This window comes from Bombina bombina, chromosome 8 (assembly GCF_027579735.1).
Source record: "Bombina bombina isolate aBomBom1 chromosome 8, aBomBom1.pri, whole genome shotgun sequence".
NCBI lineage: Eukaryota > Metazoa > Chordata > Amphibia > Anura > Bombinatoridae > Bombina > Bombina bombina.
Window position 1 is genome coordinate 186,777,981 of NC_069506.1, and position 21,863 is coordinate 186,799,843.

The following is a 21,863-nucleotide window of genomic DNA, read 5'->3' on the forward strand; positions in this document are numbered from 1 at the left end:
CATTAGGGGAAGCTAGTTCTTGTGAGCCATATAGTAAACATTGTGCTGACGCCCGTGGATTCTAACATTACAGCACTAATTGGCTTAAATGCAAGTTAATAGAAAAAGTAATGTGATCAGGGGGCAGTCAGATGATGCTTAGAAACAAGGTAATCACAGAGGTAAAACAAAAAGTATTAATATAAGCATGTTTTCTGTGCAACTGGTAAATAGGTAATAAAGGGGATCATCTATCTTCTAAAACAATAAAACAATTTTTTTTTAGTTGACTGTTCCTCACACATTTTGCTACCGTGTAAACATTGTGCATTGTCACATAGGTTTTTCAATAAGTGAACATATAAAAGTTATTTAGTATATTTATGAATTAATAATAAAACAGAAGAAAATCAGATTTTAAAATTTTAATTTTTAAATACAATTTCTTTTTTCTCTGAAAAGACACATCACACTTCCGGTTTCCTTAAATAGCCTCACAACATACTGGCAGACTACAAATTGGTTATGCTCACTGTTACAAACTAAAGTGGTCTAAACCAAGTGAAATGAAATCCGTCTAGAAGTAATACTCTGAAATAAACTTTGTAAATTGGTCTGTTGGCCACTTCATAGCCAGCTGGACAAACTATGCAGTGCCTAATGACTGCCAATACAAGGTTTAATTCTCTAGCAGCTATATTGTAACAGTTTATCATGATGGAAGACTCTCTGCCATAACACAGAAACGTTCACAGTACAGATGAAATACAGCAAGACAGAATACACTGGAAAAGGCTGTCTGGCAATAACTAGCTTCTTTCGGATCGGGCACAATAAGGCTGGAGCAGTCCAGAATTTCTGCATATGTTGACATAGAATTGCTAAAAATGGTGCAAAATACAAACTAATAATCATACAATTACCTGCCGTATTGGGGGAAAAAGAATAAGTAAATGGATAGCAGAAAAGTAGGCCTGAGTTGGGTTCAGCATAGGATGAAGCACAGAACTGTTCTAGTTTTGCATATTGCACCCTAAAGTACTTTCAACTTTTTTCCCTTTTGAACTGATTTAAGCAAATTTGCACTTCTACGGTAATATCAAGAGAAAAACAAACAGACTGGGACAATTAACTGTATTGTAGTGCTGAATAAAAGCAGAGCAAGCTTCAAATTCCCTTTCTCGATATCCGAGGATAGAGAAGATAGATTAAAGAACCAGCTGGAGTGGAATGCTGGTATCAAGATCACTAATAGACAGATCTACAAATCTAGGTAAGGAGCAATTAAATACAGAACAATGCAGTTTATCCCTTGTTTGTATCCAGCAAACACAATTTTGAATTTAAGATCAATAATAATTAGTTCCTCTCTTCAATGAGTGAGCTGGTGGGACTGCTGATGTCACTTGGGCTGCTTGGGTTTGTGGGAGTACTGGCATTGCTGGCATTACTAGAGTTGGTGACATCCACAGAACCTTTCTTGGATCGTTTGCGCCAGTCAGGTACAGGATCCACGGTTGCCATGACTGGTTGCTTAATATTCTGACGATCTTTCTCTGCTTCCAACTCCTCGTCATATCTCTCATCATCTTCCGTTTCACTGTGATGAGGACTGGAGTGTCGTGAAAGAGAAGGAGATGGTGGCACAGAGGCTGGACGTGGGTATCTGAATCCTTGAGCCTAAAAATAAGACAAGCAAACAAAGTATTTCTTTGATGTCCTGTATGTACAGTTTATAGCACTCTCAAAATAAAGTTTTACATATAGCTATATAATTAGTCTGCTAAAACTAACATTTTCCAAATCAGAAAGTTTTTTTTTTTTTTTTTGGGGGGGGGGGGGGATTTAAACTCAAGCTGCCATACAAAGTGCACCTACAGAGGTGAAGGTACTGTGCAGCCCTAAGGTGTTAAACGTGAAAATAACGTCCCTTTCACAAGATGTGTTGGTTGAATGCATTATGACATCTGAGATTCTAAAGTTCATAAATAAGGCAAGTTAGTTAAGTTAATAGACGTATACTCACTGCAGTAGGTTCATGTGGCTCGTACGTAAAGTTGTCAGGAAATGCCTTAGCTAGAGCCATGTGTCGAGAATACATATAATACTGTAAATAAGAAGACCAGCATTATTAACAATTCTCCTCTGTGACAGCACTTACACAGTAAACAAATGTGCTTTCCAATAGACTCAAAACAAATTATGCATACAAAGTGTTTTAAATTGTGTTAGCCAACTCTTAATGGTGTAGACAAAAGTGATTGAATATATCAAGAGATAAAAGAGTTTTTGCAATGTTAGTTGATATTATGGTACATCAGTTGGATTAAATAAATAATTAATCATTTTCTGCTATCCTAAAAATACATTTTGATGAATAAATGGGTTTTTGATATTAAACTTCTTTAATGTATATTGTTCTTTCCTCTTACTATACTAACATCAACAATTTAAAAGATACTGGCCCATTAGGTTTCTGAATCAGTAAAGCAATTAATAAGTAGCCCATATGTTGCCAATAGCCTTTTAGGAATAGGTGTTTAATGTGGGAACACAGGTGATATTTTGTGTGTTTGACTAAAAAGGGATTTGAGATTATATTTGGTACATGTAGTAAAAAAAATTTTTTTTTAAAAAATCATTATTTATTTTGTCCCATTTCCCAGTGATTCAATTCTGAAAATAGTGGTCAGACTCTAGACTTAACATTACTATATTGTGACCCTCCATTTATAAAAGTATAATTGGCCTCAGTAGAGAAGAAAACCTTGGTTACTCTCCCCCCCCCAATATTTAGTACAAATATAATTTTTAAAAATACATCTACATATTGATGATCTTGGGCTAATATTTGCTTTGAGTATCATCATTCTATCTTGCAATTGTTCAGTGTTTAATATTCCTTTAAAGTCTAATACTAGTTGAAACGTCAAATTTTCAAAATTAGCCATTTCTATTTTATTTATTTTTTAAAATGTATGCATGGTATTAGTTGACTCCTGGTCCACGTTTCTGAAATACTTGAGACATGAAAGTCAAAATGAAAACTTTCATGATTCAGGCAGAGCATGAAATTGTAAAAAATGTACAACCGTTGTTTATTTTCAGAGCACTCTGTATTGTGTTTTTATGTGCTAACTTTCTGTGACACTAGCTTTTACTAAGCATGTGCAAAAGTTTACAGTTCTCATAAGTATATTAGTCTGCAATTGGCTGACAGCTGTGAATTGATACAGAGAAATTAAACATTGAAATAGGTCAGGAAAAAAAAGGAAATTTATGCTTACCTGATAAATTTCTCTCTTTCGATACGATGAGTCCACGGATTTCATCCTTACTTGTGGTATATCGCCTCCTGGTCAGCAGGAGGAGGCAAAGAGCACCACAGCAGAGCTGTATAAATAGCTCCTCCCTTCCCTCCCAACCCAGTCATTCGACTGAAGTTAGGAAGAAAAAGGAAAAGCCAAGGTGCGGAGGTGTCTGAAGTTTAACAAAAACGTAATAAACTGTCTCAATAGAACAGGGCGGGCCGTGGACTCATTGTATCGAAAAATAAATAAATTTATCAGGTAAGCATAAATTTCCTTTTCTTTTTCAAGATACGATGAGTCCACAGATTTCATCCTTGTGGGATACAATACCAAAGCTATAGTACACAGATGAAACGGGAGGGACAAGACAGGTAACCTAAACGGAAGGCACCACTGTGTGAAGAACCTTTCTCCCAAAAACAGCTTCATCTGAGGCAAAAGTATCAAATTTGTAAAACTTAGAAAAATTATGAAGAGAAGACCAAGTCGCAGCTTCGCAAATCTGTTCCACAGAAGCATCATTTCGGAACACCCAAGAGGAAGCAATGGCCCTAGTAGAAGGAGCCAAAATTCTTTCAGGAGGCTGCTGTCCAGCAGTCTGATGCAAAACGAATGATACTCTTCAGCCAAAAAGAAAGAGGTAGCTGTAGCTTTCTGACCCCTACATTTCCCTGAAAAAATAACAAAGAGAACGATTGTCGAAATTCCTTAGTCGCTTGTAAGAAAAACTACAAAGCACGGACTAAGTCTAAATTATGTAACAGACGCTCCTTCTTAGAAGAAGGATTAGGATACAAAGAAGGAGTAATCTTCTTGTTTAAAAGAATTTGAGGAAGAAAACAAGGTTTAGTACGTAACACCACCTTATCCAAATGGAAAATAAGATAAGGAGAATCATATTGAAAAGCCGAGAGTTGAGATACTCTTCGAGCAGAAGAAACAGCAACCAGAAACAAAACTTTCCAAGATAATAACTAAATATCCATGGAATGCATAGGTTCAAACGGAACCCCTTGAAGAACTCAAAGACCTAAAATTAAACTCCAAGGAAGAGCAATAGGTCTAAATACAGGCCTGATTCTAGGCAGAGCCTGACAAAAAGATTGTACATCTGGAACATCTGCCAAACGCTTGTGTAACAAAATAGATAAAGCAGAAATCTGTCCCTGTAAGGAACCTGCTGACAACCCCTTCTCCAATCTTTCTTGGAGAAAAAACAAAATCCTGGGAATCCTAACCCTACTCCATGAGTAGCCCTTGGATTCACACCAAGAAAGATATTTACGCCATATCTTATGGTAAATTTTCCTAGGAACAGGCTACGTGCCTAAATTAAAATATCTACAACCAAAACAGAAAAACCTTGCTTAGATAAAATTAAGCGTTCAATCACCAAGCAGACAGCTGCAGAGAAACTAGTTTCAGATGAAAGAAAGATCCCTGAATGAGAAGGCCCTACCTCAAGGAAGTTTCCAAGGTGGCAGGGACAACATGTCCACCAGATCGGCATACCAAATCCTGCAACGCCATATAGGAGCAAAAAGGATCACTGATGCCTTCTCCTGTTTGAATCGAGAATAACTCGGGAGAAAAGAGAAAACGGGGAAATAGATATGCTAGACTGAAGGACCAAGAAGCTGCCGAAGCAACTATCAGCTCGGCCTGGACCTGGACCCGAATCTCGGAAACTTGATATTCCGATAAGATGCCATGAGAATCAACTCCGACCGACCCAATTTGAAAATCAGGTCGGAGAATCATTCTGGAAGGAGTTCCCACTCTCCCAGACGAAAAGTCCGCACAGAAAAACCACCCAAGCTGTTGCTCTAACCATTATTCAAAATCAGAGCACTGTAAAGCACCCCAAAAAGACTCCCCATCCAAAAAAAGGCTGGCGACCGTTGCCACAATTACCCAGAAAAGTCTGCGAAAACATGCCCCCTGGGATAGACGATCCAGAGACAACCATCATTGAGAGAGTCCCTCGTCTAAAGTAGATACTGCAGTAGCGGGTGGAATCGAACTCCCAAACTCCTGCTTGCAAGCATGTAAGGCTCCCCACTAGACCACAGAGGTACACTCTGTGCTAGGATATTCTAGGAGATAAATCTCAATAAATTCCATTCCACTGCCTGAGCATGCGTAGCTGCAGAGGTCTGATATGAAATCGAGCAAACGGTAGGATGTCCATTGCCGCCACCATCAATCCGATTACCTCCAGGCACTGAGCCACTGACGGCTTAGGAGTGGACCAAAGGGCTCAACATGTGTTCAGAATCCTCTGAAACATCTGCACTTTATCCGCATACCAACTCCTGCAGAGTCAGGCTGGAGCAACTATTATTATTGATGTTGACTCCCGTTTGGTTCAAGTATGATTGTTAGAAACAGGTATGCTAGATGAAGGTCCCATGGACACACCACAGCGTCTATTAGGAGAGCATTTGGATCTTTTGATCTCGCACAACAGCTTGTAAGCGCGTGATTTAAATTAATGGTCATCAGATCTATGTCCTGTAACCCCATTTTGATCTCTGAGTGATTGAAAATGTCCTAATGGAGAAACTACTTTTGAATGGATCAATAGACCGCTGAAATGATCCACCTCCCAGTTGTTTACACCTGGTATATGAATTGCCAATAGGGAGCAAAAAGTCCTCTCTGCCTAAGACAGAGTTTAGAAACTTACTGCATGCATGGCCAGTGTACTGTGGATATTCTCCTTGATATTTTATGTAGGACACGCCGATGTAAGATAAACTTTTCCTCCTTCAATAGGGGTCATGACAGAGCCCGAAAGATCGATCAGAGTTCCAGAATGTTGATTGGTGACCTTGCCTCTCTAGGAAACCCAACTCTTTTTAATCTTTGAGAAATCCAGACTGCCCCACGGCCAGAGAGACTGGCGTCCATTGGCACAATAAGCCGAGACTCGCAAAGGAAGTCCCAAGGGTCAAAGACAGACTATGTCCTCAAAAAAAAAATATGGAAAATCCAAAGCAATCTATATGCCAAATATAAATAATTATTTGACCACTGAGGTAGTAAGCCTTTAAAGGGGGTAAATAAGCTGCGACTGAAGCAGCTACCATAAGTGCCACCGCCACCATTCACTGACACAAAGACTAAAAGGTAGTGCAAGGTAGGAAATAGACACACCCTCTGAATCCTACATTGTGAAGTTCCGTCAGAAAACTAGATGTATAAGGATTGAGTCTAATATGACTTCTGTAAATGCTATCTATATAGCAGAATATAATGGGGTACATCAATACTCCAACCATGGACTTGAATCAAGACAAAAACTGGAGAGTATGAGCAATAGGAGCAATTGAAATGCACTTAAATCTGAGCACTGGCAAGATATCATCCAACATGGATGGAAAACTGGCAAAGTTTTGCAGATATACAAACCTCAGGAACTGAAAGTAATACCTGTGTATAGGGATGTGCAGCAAAGATCCTAGGAAGTATATACTAGCCCTTTGGATGAAGAGTAAAAAGAAAAACAGTGTGGAAATTTCCCATTATACTTGTGGGAATCCTGACCAACATGTTTAGGGATGTTAATCCGGAACAGGACTGTAAATCCCTTAGGACAACAAACCGATTGGGGTAAAAAACTTTTTACCCTGAGGTTACACAGGAACTGGGATTAATTTATTTCCCTATTCTCCAAATCCTTATACAAAGGCTGCTGTCTCACAAGCATCTTGGCAACCTGAGATAGGCCGCTGGTCATAAGGAGGACTCTGCTTCAAAGAGAACAAAACTCTTAATCTCTTGAAGGACAAAGAATCAGTCCAGATATTTTTCCTGATTGATCCCAAATATATAAACTTACACAAAGCTAAAGGAGCAGCACATATAGAACAGGTACACATTGGATACTTGTAAATTCATGTCCAGATAAGCAGAGACTACATATATCTTTAGAAAGTAAATACACAATGTACATAAACCATGAAAATATTCATGATTAATGTTCCGTGTCTGCATGATAAACAGATGTGCATATTATTAATGACCCATACAATAGGAATAAAAAGAGATGCCAATCTCTAAAGGATTGCCATTGTAAATGAAAATATTAATGATCAATGTTCAATATCTGCATGATAGAACCTATTTGCATAGATATAAATGACATATCAGTGGAGACAGAGACATTTTGTCCAAGATTTACTTTATTATTTAAAGTATATAATGACACTGTATATAAGCATTAGTATAGACAATACCTGGAAGAGAGCCCTATTCACTATTTTTTTACACTCCCTCAGACACTCCAATTACCTCTCAGTGTAGAAACTACTACAGCCCATATAACACACACACACACCTATCTCTCAAAATTTCCACTAGCCATTGGTGAGTGGAAATTTAATGGTGGCGAGTGAACGTTAGTTAGTGAATGTTGATTCTGAAGTCTGGTGGCATGTTGTAAGTAGTAAAGTTGGCACATTATATTTGCAGAATGTACATTCCTATTGCAGCACTGACAAACACACATTTTGGGCTATGTGCTAAAACGATTATCTAAAGGAGTTTTATATAGCCATGAAAGTGCAAGGATATGAAATATCAGGGTGAAAAGGTGCCAGAACAAAAATAACAGACGCCCCACAAAAAAATACGGGTGGGGAGCTGTGGACTCTTATGCTTATCAGGTAAGCATAATTTAAGTTTTTTTTCATAAATGGAAAGAGTCCACAGCTGCATTCATTACTTTTCAGAAAACAATACCCAAGCTATAGAGGACACTGAATGCAAAAAAGGGAGGGTACAAGAGGCGGCCCATTCTGAGGGCACTAGGCCTGAAAACCCCTACCCAGCAACATCCGCTTCGTCCGAAGCCGAAGAAACAACTTTGAAAAAAAAAAAAAGGAAAAGGCCCAAGGACCCTGACCGCAGATAGTCCACAAGCCTTGCTAGAGATCGCAGGAACAGCCTCCAGGAGACACCGTCGCCCAGCAGTCGGTCTCCAAACACACCCCTTACTAAAGAAAGGGAACAAGCTACCGTATTCTTCCACAAAGAAGAGAAGACACAAAGAAACACTACACAGTAGCAGACAGAATCACACACATTATTATAAACCCCCCTGTTCAATAACCCCCCTCAGGAGATATTAACCCTTGATTCCTAGATACAAAAACGAGCCTCACTGAGACCCTCTGTTACAGTTATCCCCGAATGGTTGTAGCCCCTCTCAGATAAACAGTTGTAATTACAATACATCCATGATGAAAGTAAAATGAAACGATCTTACGGGAATCTACGCCGTGGAACAGGAACACGGCCCTTCAAGTGTGACAGATAATAGCGTCGCTTCTGCTATGGACTTGAGAGAAAAAAGCAGGCAGCAAAACTAGTCAATGCTGATTGCTTGTGGAGCTGTTAATAATGAGTCGGGATGGTTTTGCAGAAAGACTCTCCCTGCATCTCTGGACTCTAACTTTCACTCATTCTCTCACTGAGAGGCTGACAGGACTACTTAAAACTCCAATCCCATGCCGAAGAGTACTATCTTCCATAAGAGACATCTGACACTTCTCTGCCAACCTCCTGGGACGAAAGCAAAGAATGACTGGGGGATGAGGGAAGTGGGGGAGGTATTTAAGCCTTTGGCTGTGGTGTATTTGCCTCCTCCTGGTGGCCAGGTTCTGAATTTCCCAAAAGTAATGAATGCAGCTGTGGACTCTTTCTATTTATGAAGAAAAAAAAGAAAAAAGGATAATGCACCAAGCATAAAATCCCTATAAAACGGGGGGCGGAGCCAACTATCATGGAGACCAGACGTGTTTCCTTACAGCTCTTGGTTTTGGGACTAAAAATCCATGCATTAACCAGCTAATATAAGTCCTAACATTTATTTACTCTCTTCGTTAACCTGCTAAAGACCCTATAGATCTGCTTGACACTTTACAAGAAATGGAAATTCCCCAACTCCGAAGATAGACGGGTAACACATATTCTTTTGTGAAGCCATGTGGGGTAAGGCACCATCTTGGACTCTCAATACACCACAATTATAAGCCAGTTTAATCAGCCAAACCCTTTCAGCACCAATACCCCATCATGGAGGATTTTTATAGAGATCTGGGAGCTCTATTGGAGGACCTTGACCGCCGGATGACGAGTCAATTCAATGACCTGAGATCTATTATTCGGAGTAGTGATAAACACGGGGAGGTGCATGCTGCTGCAGTAGCCGAACGAGTGGAGACCCAGGCTCAAATACAAATACCTCCAAATACTATTACTGCGCAGCGCGATGTTCTAATAACACCATTAACCCAGGCGCAGGAAGCCTCCATTTTTTTAACTCCTCTTACCTCAGGGGATAAGGATTGTACAGGGGAAAACACAGGTCATCAGCTTACGAGCAAGAAGTTATCCGCTCATGTATGCAGCCAATCAACAGGAACCCCAGCCCTGTCGGGAACTGACCTAAGTGCAGAATCCAACGGGAACCTTAGCGACTACAGCTACATCCCCAGCCCTTATTGGTATCCCCGATATGCGACCAGGCCCCTCAGTGTGATCGAGAGCCAGAAGGAGAATCTACACACGCCTGAGTCAGTGACAGTCACTGGACCCGGCTCGCTGATCCTGAGGGCTCTTTATCGCTGTTGCAATACAGCATATTGGCGGATCTCCCCAACAACTAGTGTGCCGATGAAATCAAGAGTTGGAGTGTGGTAAATTTACGTTTACAGCCCCGATATCTTAGGCACCCAACTCTTACTCACTTGCAACTGAACGTGTCATCACAGGTTGGAAACTCATGGGACTTATATTTGTATGTGTGGGGCTTTTTCTCTTTTTATTATTCAGCAGTACTTTCAGATTATGTGTCTACCTGCAACGCAGCTTTTGACGTTTCTCTGCAAGATCTATATGGCCGCCATTTTGTGTAGCATATAGCTCCCGGACTGATCAGTAGGATTAGACACCATCTAACATATGCCTTCAGTAAGTAGGAGCAATTTAGGGAGCCCACATCTCCTTAACTCATATCCCTTCCCAGAGGGCAGGCAGGAGAAACATTTCAAGACACAGATTACTTTTGGGACATAAGATTTAGCTCTGCACCGCTCTCGCGCTAATGTCCATACATAATGTTGTTAATATTTGCATTGGAGTTAAAGGAAGGGTTAATTCATTTAACAGGTTCCCCCATGAGAATCTCATTGTTTGCACTGTTCCAATTGTGGGGATAGATGAGGTCTTGGAGGGCTGCATGAACTCTACACACCATTTAGCTATTAATGTACAACATAGACAGATTATCATTGCAAGTTTTAATACTGCTCTTTTGATGTTTAATATTAGTCAGTTTATAGTTATAGTTTAGCCTTTTAATGCTGGACCTTGGTAAATTAGAACTGTGTTACATAGTCTCATGTAACCTGTTTCAACTCCCGTCACTTCTAACTGAGGCATATTTCCATAGCTAGCTAGATTGGGTTCAACAATCTATATAATCTGGTCCTATTGCTGCAGGTTACATAGGTTACATATATTATTCAGAGAGGCAGCAATGGATATGACAATATCTTGTTCCAGTGGCCTACCCATGTGAGATATGTCCTAGTTACAGCTTTTGGGTTCTGCACAATGCCCATTACTCCCATTGATAGCCGCCCAGCGGTCTTGCCAACAAAATCTGAGCCAGGTCCTACAAACATCTCGTCACCGGAGCGTGACCTTCCTGCTGACAGTTTTTGTGTTGGAACAGGTCTGCTTGCTGGGGTTCTGTTTATGGACTACGAGGTGGTTGTGACTATAATGTTTGGGAGGGCCACGGATGGATTTTCCCTTATGATTAGTCAGCTACTAAGGTTGTACCAGAGACACTTGTATGTACGCTGCAGATATAGCAAGCCGATGGGCATGGGATGAAGTACTAGGTCATCTTATCGTATTTGAGAGACTTTTGTCCCCATTATACTGCAGTTCTTTACTTTTCACTTACATTGTTATATTTTAGCTGTTATGTTTTTTCCCCATATGAGTCTGTTCTATTATTGATTTGACACCCCCTAACCTATTAATCACTCAAGCTCTTTACTTAGGATTCCCTAACCTTATAGAGGCAAATCTTGTGTGTATTTTCGATTCATTCTGAGTTGGAAAGACCACTATAGACACACTAACTGTATATCAGGATACTGCAATATATATGTCAACTGTATGTTTCTTTAGAAGGGTTCAGTATGTTAATCTAAGCCTGTTCTGCTGGTTGCGGCCGAGCCAGTGGATTTGGCATTATCTATAGAAACTTATGCAGTATTAGAATTACGTCCTATTACTGCATATTATTTGACACACTGGAAACTATCTAGATATATCTTTGTGATGGGAAAGCTACGTACTATTAATATTTGCAGGAAACTGTAATGCATGTATACTTTCACTTGCAAAATGTAATTTGTCATATGCCTCATGTTCTTTAGATATGTATCTTAAGCGTTCTTCCCTCGCAGAGAGAGTGATTAATTTATTATCTTACCATGTTATTGGCGGTAATCTAGGGGGTATAACTACTCAAATCTTCACAACTAACACTTTTAAAAAGTAAGGAGTCCTGAGCCTACTAACACCCTCATAATGTATCTAACTACCTAATAAAGCCTTAAAGTCTGCACTATGTATATTTTTATATAGGCTCTAAATACTATGTACCACTCTCCCCCCCTCCCCCCACATATTCACCCAATTTGGTGAACTTTTTCTAGCGGTATTAACCCGCTATGCAATGCTAACTTTCCTCTTTTATACCATATATCTTATTAGGTACAAGAGTTACCTTCTATGCCAAATGAGGAAACTAGTTATACAAGTTGTCAAAAGTTAGAACCTCTTAGTTAAGGTAGTTTTTTCTTATTATGTTATTTAGTACAATTTAAAGTATCATTATACTAGGCATTATTTCATAATAAAGAGGTAGTACAGCAACTCATATAAAATAAAAAATGTAAGGTATCATTACCAGTTTGGCAACACCGCAACAAAATTTGCTGCATCAGAAGTATGGCCAGCCATATTTGTAATACGAATAGTTGTCATGGGCCTCCACATGATATACGACCCCCCCCCCCCCCCCCTTGTTTGAGCTACTATTTTTAGGTTAAAGTAAGGTTCAGGAGTTCTATTTTTTGCATTGTGACATTTAAACCTTGAGGTTACTCTTGGATTCATACTGTGGAGGAAATGCTTTATGATGTCATGCTTGGTATGTTATATTGCTAAATACCTTAATAAAAAAACTTTGATTATAAAAAAAAAATCCCTATAAAACACCATATATATCCATATCACCATATCCCTATAGTCCCCAGCCTAACCAGAGCCTCCTCTATCAAACTGCATATTGCACTAAGCAAGTGTCGGTCTTAAAGGGCCACCTAAATTTTAAAAGTGCCCCCCAAGTTGCCCTAGGAGCTGCCAGAGGGATGTAAAGGCTCAGATGATAGAACCTTTATGGAACTGATAGGGAAAAAATTGTGTCATGAGGGGAGCAGGTTAAGTCCCCTGACTAAGTTGTACCTGTGACAGAGTACTTACATATAGCCTCTGGGTTGTATGTGTGCTGTGTAAAGTTACTTACCTTATGCAGCACCCCTCCACTGGCTTACCAGGAATGTCAGTGCAGCAGAAGCCAGTAGAGAGCCCATTGCAGGTATCTAGTTCCGCAGAGGATCAGTAGGGAGTCCCTCACGGGGAGGCTAGGGACCCCACAACACCTGAGGGTAATTATGGCTGAAATCCCTTTAGGGAAATGCTGTGCACATAACAGGGTGTTACTGTGTCCCAGTGTATTCCTGTATCATTTAGCTGTTCTGATCCCTCTTCTATTTTCTTTGTAAATGATACTCCCTAGGGACAGAGTCTCACATAGGTCTGAGCTCCCAATTAATAATCCATAAGCAAGTAGCTTCAATAACCGCTATTCTCAGCTATCTCCTACGAGCAAAGAACAAAACTAGAGAGATGGGAGGTATTTTAAGCTCTGATATGGGTTCTTGATCTCCTCCTAGTGGCAGGAAATATAATACATATGTTATGGAGGACTGTGGACAAAATCATTTTTTACGAAATAGAAATACATTTCTGCAGTGCAAACTCAGATAAAATTTACAGTCAAGTATAATTTTCTTACCCTCCCCAGGTACTTCCAGTCTAGCAAATCAGAGAGGCGTTCTGTGCGGTTTCTCTGGATGATACGCTGCCGTCGAGTTTGCTGACAGAAACTGTAAAGGAAGGAGGTCAACTGTGTACAAGACTCATCCACTGAACGGAAACGCCGATCCAAGATGTAAATGCCTGATGGTTTAACATTCAACAAAACAGACACAAGAAATCTGATTTAGTATGGAGTCCTTGTGAATAACTGACAGTATGCAACAATGCAACCAGCAAACATACAGGAGTTCACCAAAAAGATGTTAATTTTTCAGCTGAAGCCAGAGAGCCATAGATAGTAGAATTTTATATCTGACTTTTTGGATTATACTATGTAAATTTTTACATAAAACTCCTTATCTGGCACATAAGAAGTGTATTTCTAGCACTTCAATTTTCTTGCTGGTTATGGAATTTTAAATAAATAAAACATATCACAAATATTTTGTTTGCAGTTTAAACAAAAAAAATAAAAAAATAATCAGCCTAAAGTGGTTTACATTCATCTTGAAACAAGCAGGAAATGCATGTTTGTGCACAAGCGATACTTGAGACTCAACTATTAAAAGACAAACCTCTAAACACAAAAAAACAATAAATAATAATAGATTAAAAAAATATATAAATTATATGACTTTCACATCAATTTAATTAGAAGATGAGATTTGAAATTGGTAAATTCTCACCGTAAGCAGAGGGGTCAGCAATGTGCTCCTCCATAAAGCATCCAAATCCAGAAAGGTTTGTAGAAATGCTGGGTATTCCCATGACAGTACATTCAGCTGCAATGAGATGCATTTAAAACATGGGTCACAAGACTGACGTATCTAATGACTGAGGGAATTTACAAATGGCCACTGCATGACTTACTCTAAAAACAGAATGCACAAATCATACTCATTTCAACATGGTGTCCAAACACTCGGTGGGTTAAAGATTTGATTCCCCTGTGGACACGCCTTGGCACCATACAATACCTGGCAGTCAGAGGTATGTGTATAGTGCTGCATGCAAAAGAGGCTTTTACAATTGCACCACACTACTTGTTGTGGTGTTTTACATCTGGTCTGTTAGAGCAGTAAAGGAGTTCATGATTACTCCGTTTAAACAGAAGTTAATCGGTTTCATTCAAAGTTAATATATAAATTAACTATCTATTTGTAGCTCCTAATGTCCACATCTGACCTTACACAGGAAGGCTAGATACCATAGTATCAAGTTGTGTTGGAGAAGCTGCATTATATTTTATTCACTTATCAAGATAAAATAATAAATCTGCAGGTTTAACATTTAACAATAATCAAAAAATGACACACTAAACCCTGCAATAGGGTTTAACACACAGTAGAAATACCGCTCGGGACTCACGCTGCAATGCTGGTCCCGAAGGGATTTCGCCATTGATCCAATCAGTAGCACTAGTAACACGACTCAGATGTGCAACTAGCGCTGCCGATTGGATCAGCGGTGAATTCCGCTCTGAAACAGCAGTGCATCGTAAGTCCCAAGTAGTATTTCTACTGGTTGTTTAACCACAATGCAGGGGTTGAACACAGTACTGCAGGGTCAATAGTCATGTTCTAACTAAATAGAGCATTTTATTTTTTTTAACTATAATGGCAATTTAATTAAAATAGTCATGTTCTCAATTTAGTTCTGTGTTCCCGCTTAGCCATATTAAGCACAGGTGAACAAAAAACTAACAGTCAGGATTTAAGACCATCATTTGGTGAGAATAGGTAGTTTGTAAGTTAAATCAGTCAACTGGCCTGTTGGTGGGTCAGGTTTTGTTTACCCTGTGGAATTTCTTTAAAATAAAGTTCTTTAAAGTAAACTGTTAATGTCTTGCAGCTCCTCCAATACATAAAAGCTTTGTTGCTATAGCAGTTTCATAATGCTATGAAGTGCTGGAGCCTCTGAAGCCAGCAGCTGCACAGCCGATATTCCTCAGTGTAACCTTATAATGTTACTACCACAAGCCTTAAGGAACAGAACGTCCTGCTGCTTTGCAGAAAGGGACAACTAGATTAATCTGTGGGAGGTCGTGCTCGCTTAAAGATACACAAAAAAGGAGTGAAACCATGTACATAAAACTATAGAGATCACCATGAATGTAAAATGCAGGTTAATACATATAGTGAAGTCACTCAAGATCTACTCATCATTTTGCAGTAAAAATGTATATTTATATGATTTGTTTTTTCGGCTTTTTTAAAAGGAATACATTTAACGATAAGATGACACATTTTAAAAGGCCACCTCTAGCTCAAACAAAAAGGTAGAGTTCAAAAGCAAAACCTTACATCTACTGAGAAGCAGCTCTGCCTCACATCCCTGACAAAATGCCAATAAAGCTGGAAACTTCAAGCACTTTGGCTAATACATGAGCTTATATAGATTGACTGCTGCATTTCATGACCCTTGTGATACAATCGCTGAATTATTATTAATGATTTCAATAACAGAAAAATATTTAACAGAATCTACTTCCAGTTATACATATCCTTTGGGAAAAGAACAAATCCGGCACTCCAGAAAAATTCAATAGTCCTTTATTTTAGTAAGTCTCGTTCAATGGAACTAGATTGAAACACACATCTATTTTTTGAGCATTGGGTTTTGAATGAGTAGAATTTATATATATCCTTTCACTATATTACATTGTACACAATTTAGCTAGAAACCTTACCCCATGTTGTATTACTTGTAAACATATCCCTAGTAGAGAGCACAGTGTTTAATCCATTGGGCCAGATATAACAAAGTACAGGCAGACAGGGGTGTACATCTTCGCTCCTGACTGGCATTGCGTCTAGTGGGCAGAAATACAATACCCACTTATTGCACACTACTGCAATTGGCTGTGTGTAAGCAGGGGCTGCCAATCTCCCCAGTCAGAAAAGTCTGAGGGGGGATTGAGATAAGCCACATAGCAGGCAGTGAAGTAGGTTAAGAAGCAGCAGTCTATTGACCGCTGCATCTTAAACTCTCTGGTGCAGGCTCATAGCCATCAGCACTACAAAGCTTATATCGGAGCTTTAGAAATGGAGCCTCTTCTCAGCTAATGATAAAACATAAAATTATGCTTACCTGATAATTTTATTTCCATCGAGGGGAGGAGAGTCCACGGCTTCATTCATTACTAGTGGGAATTAAGAACCTGGCCACCAGGAGGAGTCAAAGACACCCCAGCCAAAGGCCAAAATACCCCCCCCCTCACTCCCCTCATCCCCCAGTCAGTCTTTCAAGGGAACAAGGAACAGTAGGAGAAATATTAGGGTATAAATGGTGCCAGAAGAGAATATAAAATGTAGGTCCGCCCATCGGAGCTATGGGCTGGGGCCGTGGGCTCTCCTCCCCTCGATGGAAATACAATTATCATGTAAGCATAATTTAGGTTTTCCATCTAAAGGCGAGGAGAGTCCACGACTTCATTCATTACTTGTGGGAACATATACCCAAGCGCTAGAGGACACTGAATGAAACCAGGAGGGTAAAAGGCAGACCCTTAATCTGAGGGCACCACAGCCTGTAGAAGCTTTCTCCCAAAAACCGCTTCCGCAGAAGCAAAAACGTCAAATTTGTAAAACTTAGTGAAGGTATGCAAGGAGGACTAGGTAGCCGCCTTGCAAATCTGCTCCATAGAAGCCTCATTCTTGAAGGCCCAAGATGAAGCTACCGCTCTAGTGGAATGAGCCGTAATCCTCTCAGGAGGCTTATGACCCGCTGTCTCATAGGCCAAGCGGATCAGGCTCCTCAGCCAAAAAGACAAAGAAGTAGCAGAAGCCTTCTGATTTCTGCGCTTCCCTGAATACACAACAAAAAGAGTTAGATTGTCTGAAATCCTTTGTGGCCTGAAGATAAAATTTTAAGGCACGAACCACGTCCAGATTATAAAGTAACCTCTCCTTAGAAGGAGGATTAGGACATAAAGTAGGAACGACTATCTCCTGATTGATGTTGCGGTTAAACACCACCTTGGGGAGAAACCCCACACCAGTGCGAAGAACAGCCTTATCCGCATGAAACACCAGATAAGTGGGCTCATATTGCAAGACCGCCAGCTCAGAAATTCTGCGTGCCGATGCAATGGCCAACAGAAAGAGAACCTTCCATGATAGAATCTTTATGTCAAGAGAATGAATAGGTTCAAACGCAACCTTCTGCAACACCTTAAGTACCAAGTTTAAGCTCCAAGGGGGAGCATACTGCTTAAAGATAGGTCTGATTTGAGATAGAGCCTGAACAAAGGATTGTATGTCAGGGAGATCAGCAAGTCCCCTGTGTAACAGAACAGATAAAGCCGAAATTTGCCCTTTTAGGGAACTAGCGGCAAGACCCTTCACCAATCCTTCTTGAAGAAAGGACAAAATCCTGGATACCCTCACCCTGTGCCAAGGGTAGCCATGAGTCTCACACCAGGACAAGAAAGTCCTACACACACCTTATGATAGACGAGTGACCAGCTTTCTTGCCTGAACCAGAGTGTCAATCACATTTTCCACAAAACCCCATTTTGCAAAGACTAAGCGTTAAATCTCCATGCAGTCAGCCCCAGAGAATCGAGATTTTGATGTTGAAAAAAAGGACCCTGTTCCAGCAGATCCCTGCAACAGCGTAACCTCCATGGCGGAGAGGATGACATCCAAAGCAGATCTGCGAACAACGTCCTCCTTGGCCACGAAGGAGCAATCAGAATGGCAGATGCTCTCTCCCGCTTTATAAGCACCACTACACAAGGAAGAAGCGGTAACGGAGGGAATATGTATACTAGACCGAACCATTAAGGCATCGCCAATGCGTCTATTAGCTCTGCCTGGGGGTCCCTCAACCTGTATCGGTGAAGCTTGCAGGTCAATCTGGACGCCATGAGATGGATCTCCGGCGTCCCCATCTGAGACAGATCTCCACAAACACCTTGGGGTGAAGAGACCATTCCCCGTGTGAAAAGTCTGCCTGCTGAGAAAATCCGCCTCCCAGTTGTCCACACCCGGGATGTGGATCGCAGAGAGCGAACAGTTGTGGGTCTCCATCCACTCCAGTATCCGAGACACCTCCCTCATTGCCAAGGAGCTCCTTGTGCCTCCCTGGTGGTTGATGTAAGCCACCAAGGTGATATTGTCAGTCTGGAACCCGATAAAGCTGAAGTCTCTCAGATGAGGCCACACCTCCAGAGCATTGTAGATCGCTCGAAGCTCCAGAATATTAATTGGAAGAAGGGACTCTAAACAAGACCACTTCCCTTGTGCCATCCTGGCACCCCAGACAGCTCCCCCATCCTGCCAGACTCGCGTCCGTGGTCACAATCTCCCAGGACAGTCTCAGGAAGGATGTCCCCAAGGACAGGTGATCCGGGCGGATCCACCAGGAGAGGAAAAGCTGAGTCCACGCATCCATGTATATCGCCTCCGACAGATCGGAATGATCAACGTTCCACTGTCTCAACATGCACAATTGAAGAGGTCTGAGATGAAACCTGGCAAATGGAATGATGTCCATGTTGGAGACCATGAGCCCAATCATCTCCATGCACTGAGCTACAGATGGTCTCACTGTAGAATGGAGGGCAAGACATGTAGACGCCATCTTTGTGCGTCGCTTGTCCGTGATCAAGATCTTCATGGACACGGAGTATATGATCGTGCCCAAGAACTCCACCCTGGTACTGGGAACCAGAGAACTCTTCTCTAGATTGAAGTAACCGCAGCAGGACCCTGGTGTGGGCCTCTGCCAGATGGGATGACAGCGTCTGAACCAGGATGTCGTCCAAGTAAGACGCCACCACAATGCCCTGGGATCTGACTACTGCTAGAAGGGACCCCAGGACCTTCAAAAAGACCGAAGGGAAGAGGCACAAACTGGAAATGTTGATCCAGAAAGGCAAATCTGAGAAACCTGAAAAATGGTCCCTGTGAATCGGAACATGAAGGTAGGCATCCTTCAAGTCTATAAAGGTCATTAGCTGCCCCTCTTGAACTAGGGGCAGAATGGATCTGATCATTTCCATTTTGAACGATGAAACAAATAGGAACTTGTTTAAACATTTGAGGTCCAGAATCGGGCGGAACATGCCCTCCTTCTTTGGGACCAAGAACAAATTGGAGTAATACCCTAGACCCCTTTTTGACTGGGGTACTGGTACAATAACCCCTAGAGCGGAGAGATCCTGCACGCAACCCAGAAAGGCCTCTCTTTTTTCCAGCCTTGAAGACAGGTTTGACAGCAGGAATCTGCCCGTGGGCGGAGAGGACTTGAACCCTATCCTGTAACCCTGGGTGACTATCTCCAGAACCCAGGGGTCCTAAACGTCCTGCAACCAGGCGTCTAAGAACAGAGACAATCTGCCCCCCACTCGGTACGCAGACCAGTCGGGGCCGCCCCTTCATGCAGACTTAGTCTTGGCGGGCTTCTTGTGCTGCTTAGACTTGTTCCAAGCTTGAGCAGGCTTCCAGGCACCCATAGATTGGTCCGCTTTTGCGGTGGGCTGAGCGCGTTGCGCCTTATCCCTGCAAAAGGGGTGAAAATTAGCACTCTTAGACTTCACCTTCTTATCCTGGGGAAGGAAGGCACCCTTGCCTCCTGTAAATGATAGAGTCCAGACCCGGACCGAACAGGATCTTGCCCTTAAAAAGCAAAGACAACAGCCTCGTCTTAGAGGTCATGTCCGCTGACCAAGATTTTAGCCACAGAGCTCTGCGTGCTAGAACCGAAAAACCAGACACCTTAGTATTCAGGCGAATAATCTGCATATTAGCGTCACAAATGAAAGAATTGGCCACCTTTAGGGCCTTAATCTTTTCCTGCATCTCTTCGAAAGAGGGTTCACCCTCAATCATATCAAATAATGCATCAAACCAATATGACGCAGCTCCAGCAACCGCGACTACCGCCACTGCCGGTTGAAAAACAAACCCTGTGTGTTGTAACATCTTTTCCAACTTCTTATCCAGAGGCTCCTTGAACAAAGATCTATCCTCTAAAGGAATCGTTGTGTGCTTAGCGAGCGTAGAGATGGCCCCATCCACCTTGAGAATGGTCCCCCACAACTCTAGCTGGGCCTCCGGGACAGGAAAAAGCTTTTTAAATTGAGAAGGAGAAAAGGAAGAAGCTAATGGCTCCCACTCATCTTCACAGGAACCGGGAAGGTCTGGGGAACCACCCCTCGTAAACCTTATCCAACTTAGGAATGGAGGGCTCCTCTGGTAGTTTGGGTTCCGGAACCTCTAAAGTAGCCAGCACTTGCTTCAACAAAAAAATGCAAGTTCTCCCTTTTAAACCGAAAACCGGGTTCCTCTGTTGCCAGAGGTTTAGATGACGCAGACTCCGACCCCAAAAGGGCCTCTTCCGACTTGTCGGATTGGGCCTCGTCATCTTACCACCCCACTGGGGTGTCCGACAGACAACTCCTGGGTCGGTCCGCTATGACAAGCTCTACGCTTGCGCTTAGCAGAACGCAGCAAAGCATGGATCACCTTAGCGACTGCCGTTTCAAGCTGGTCTGCAAAGTCCGACGGCCAAGCAATTTCCCCTGAAGGGGTAACAGTCGGACCCTGGGGAGCTGCATGTGGGATAGGGGATATCAATGGGGAACGCACCTCACTGGACGGAGATCCCTCAGAGGAGGTCGGCTCAGTAGTGCTATACATTCTCTTAAGTTTGGAAGTCGTAGCCTTCTCAAGGCATGTGGAACACAGTTGTGCAGGCTGGTCTACCAAAACCTCACAATAAACACAGGTATAAGACTTAGCTAAAGAGAGAGTTCCCTCTTTAACGTGTCAGAATGCTCCATAGCTTTTTGGAAAAAAAAAAAAAAAGACTAGAACCACCAATGGCCGGGGGGACTCACCACCTCCTATGAGCTGGATTTAGAAACCGCTTTGTCTCCTCCGTCGCAGATCAGACCAGAAGTGAAGAAGCTAAAGGTATACTGAAAGTTTAAACGATAATTATCATAAAAGAATTTTAAAATGTGTGTGTTGTGAATAACAAGGTGAAATATTAAAATTAGATTAAGAGTTTCCACAAGGATGGAACTATATAATATTCGTAACTATATCGACATATTTTAGAAAGATATAAAGAAAGGATTTATATAGCCACTGTGGGTGAAAAATATTTTTTATAGCCCCTATGGGTAGGAAATATATTATGTGTTTGTAAGTAGCAAGGAGAAATATTTAAATGGAAATAAAAAGTGTCCACACAAACTAAAAGTAAACTATATAGTGTTCGTATCTATATCAACATATTATCTAAAACTTAGGAAGATATAAAGAAAAGATTGTATAGCCACTGTGGGTTAGAGATATATTTTATATAAAGTGTCACAAATTATCAATGTTCTCACATCCTGAATATTTTATGTTATAGGGAGACGTCCCT

At 41.3% G+C, this 21,863-nt stretch overlaps 1 protein-coding gene across 1 annotated transcript in view; it reads right to left on the reverse strand.

Moving 5' to 3' along the window:
• Positions 1-389: 389 nt before the first annotated feature.
• Positions 390-21,863, reverse strand: part of GYS1 (glycogen synthase 1) — a 143,310-nt gene continuing 121,836 nt past the window's right edge. Inside the window, 4 exon segments of the mRNA XM_053690787.1 lie at positions 390-1,659; positions 2,006-2,086; positions 13,459-13,622; positions 14,168-14,263. Of these exon segments, the coding sequence (XP_053546762.1) occupies positions 1,339-1,659; positions 2,006-2,086; positions 13,459-13,622; positions 14,168-14,263 (662 nt within the window). The 3' untranslated portion in view covers positions 390-1,338.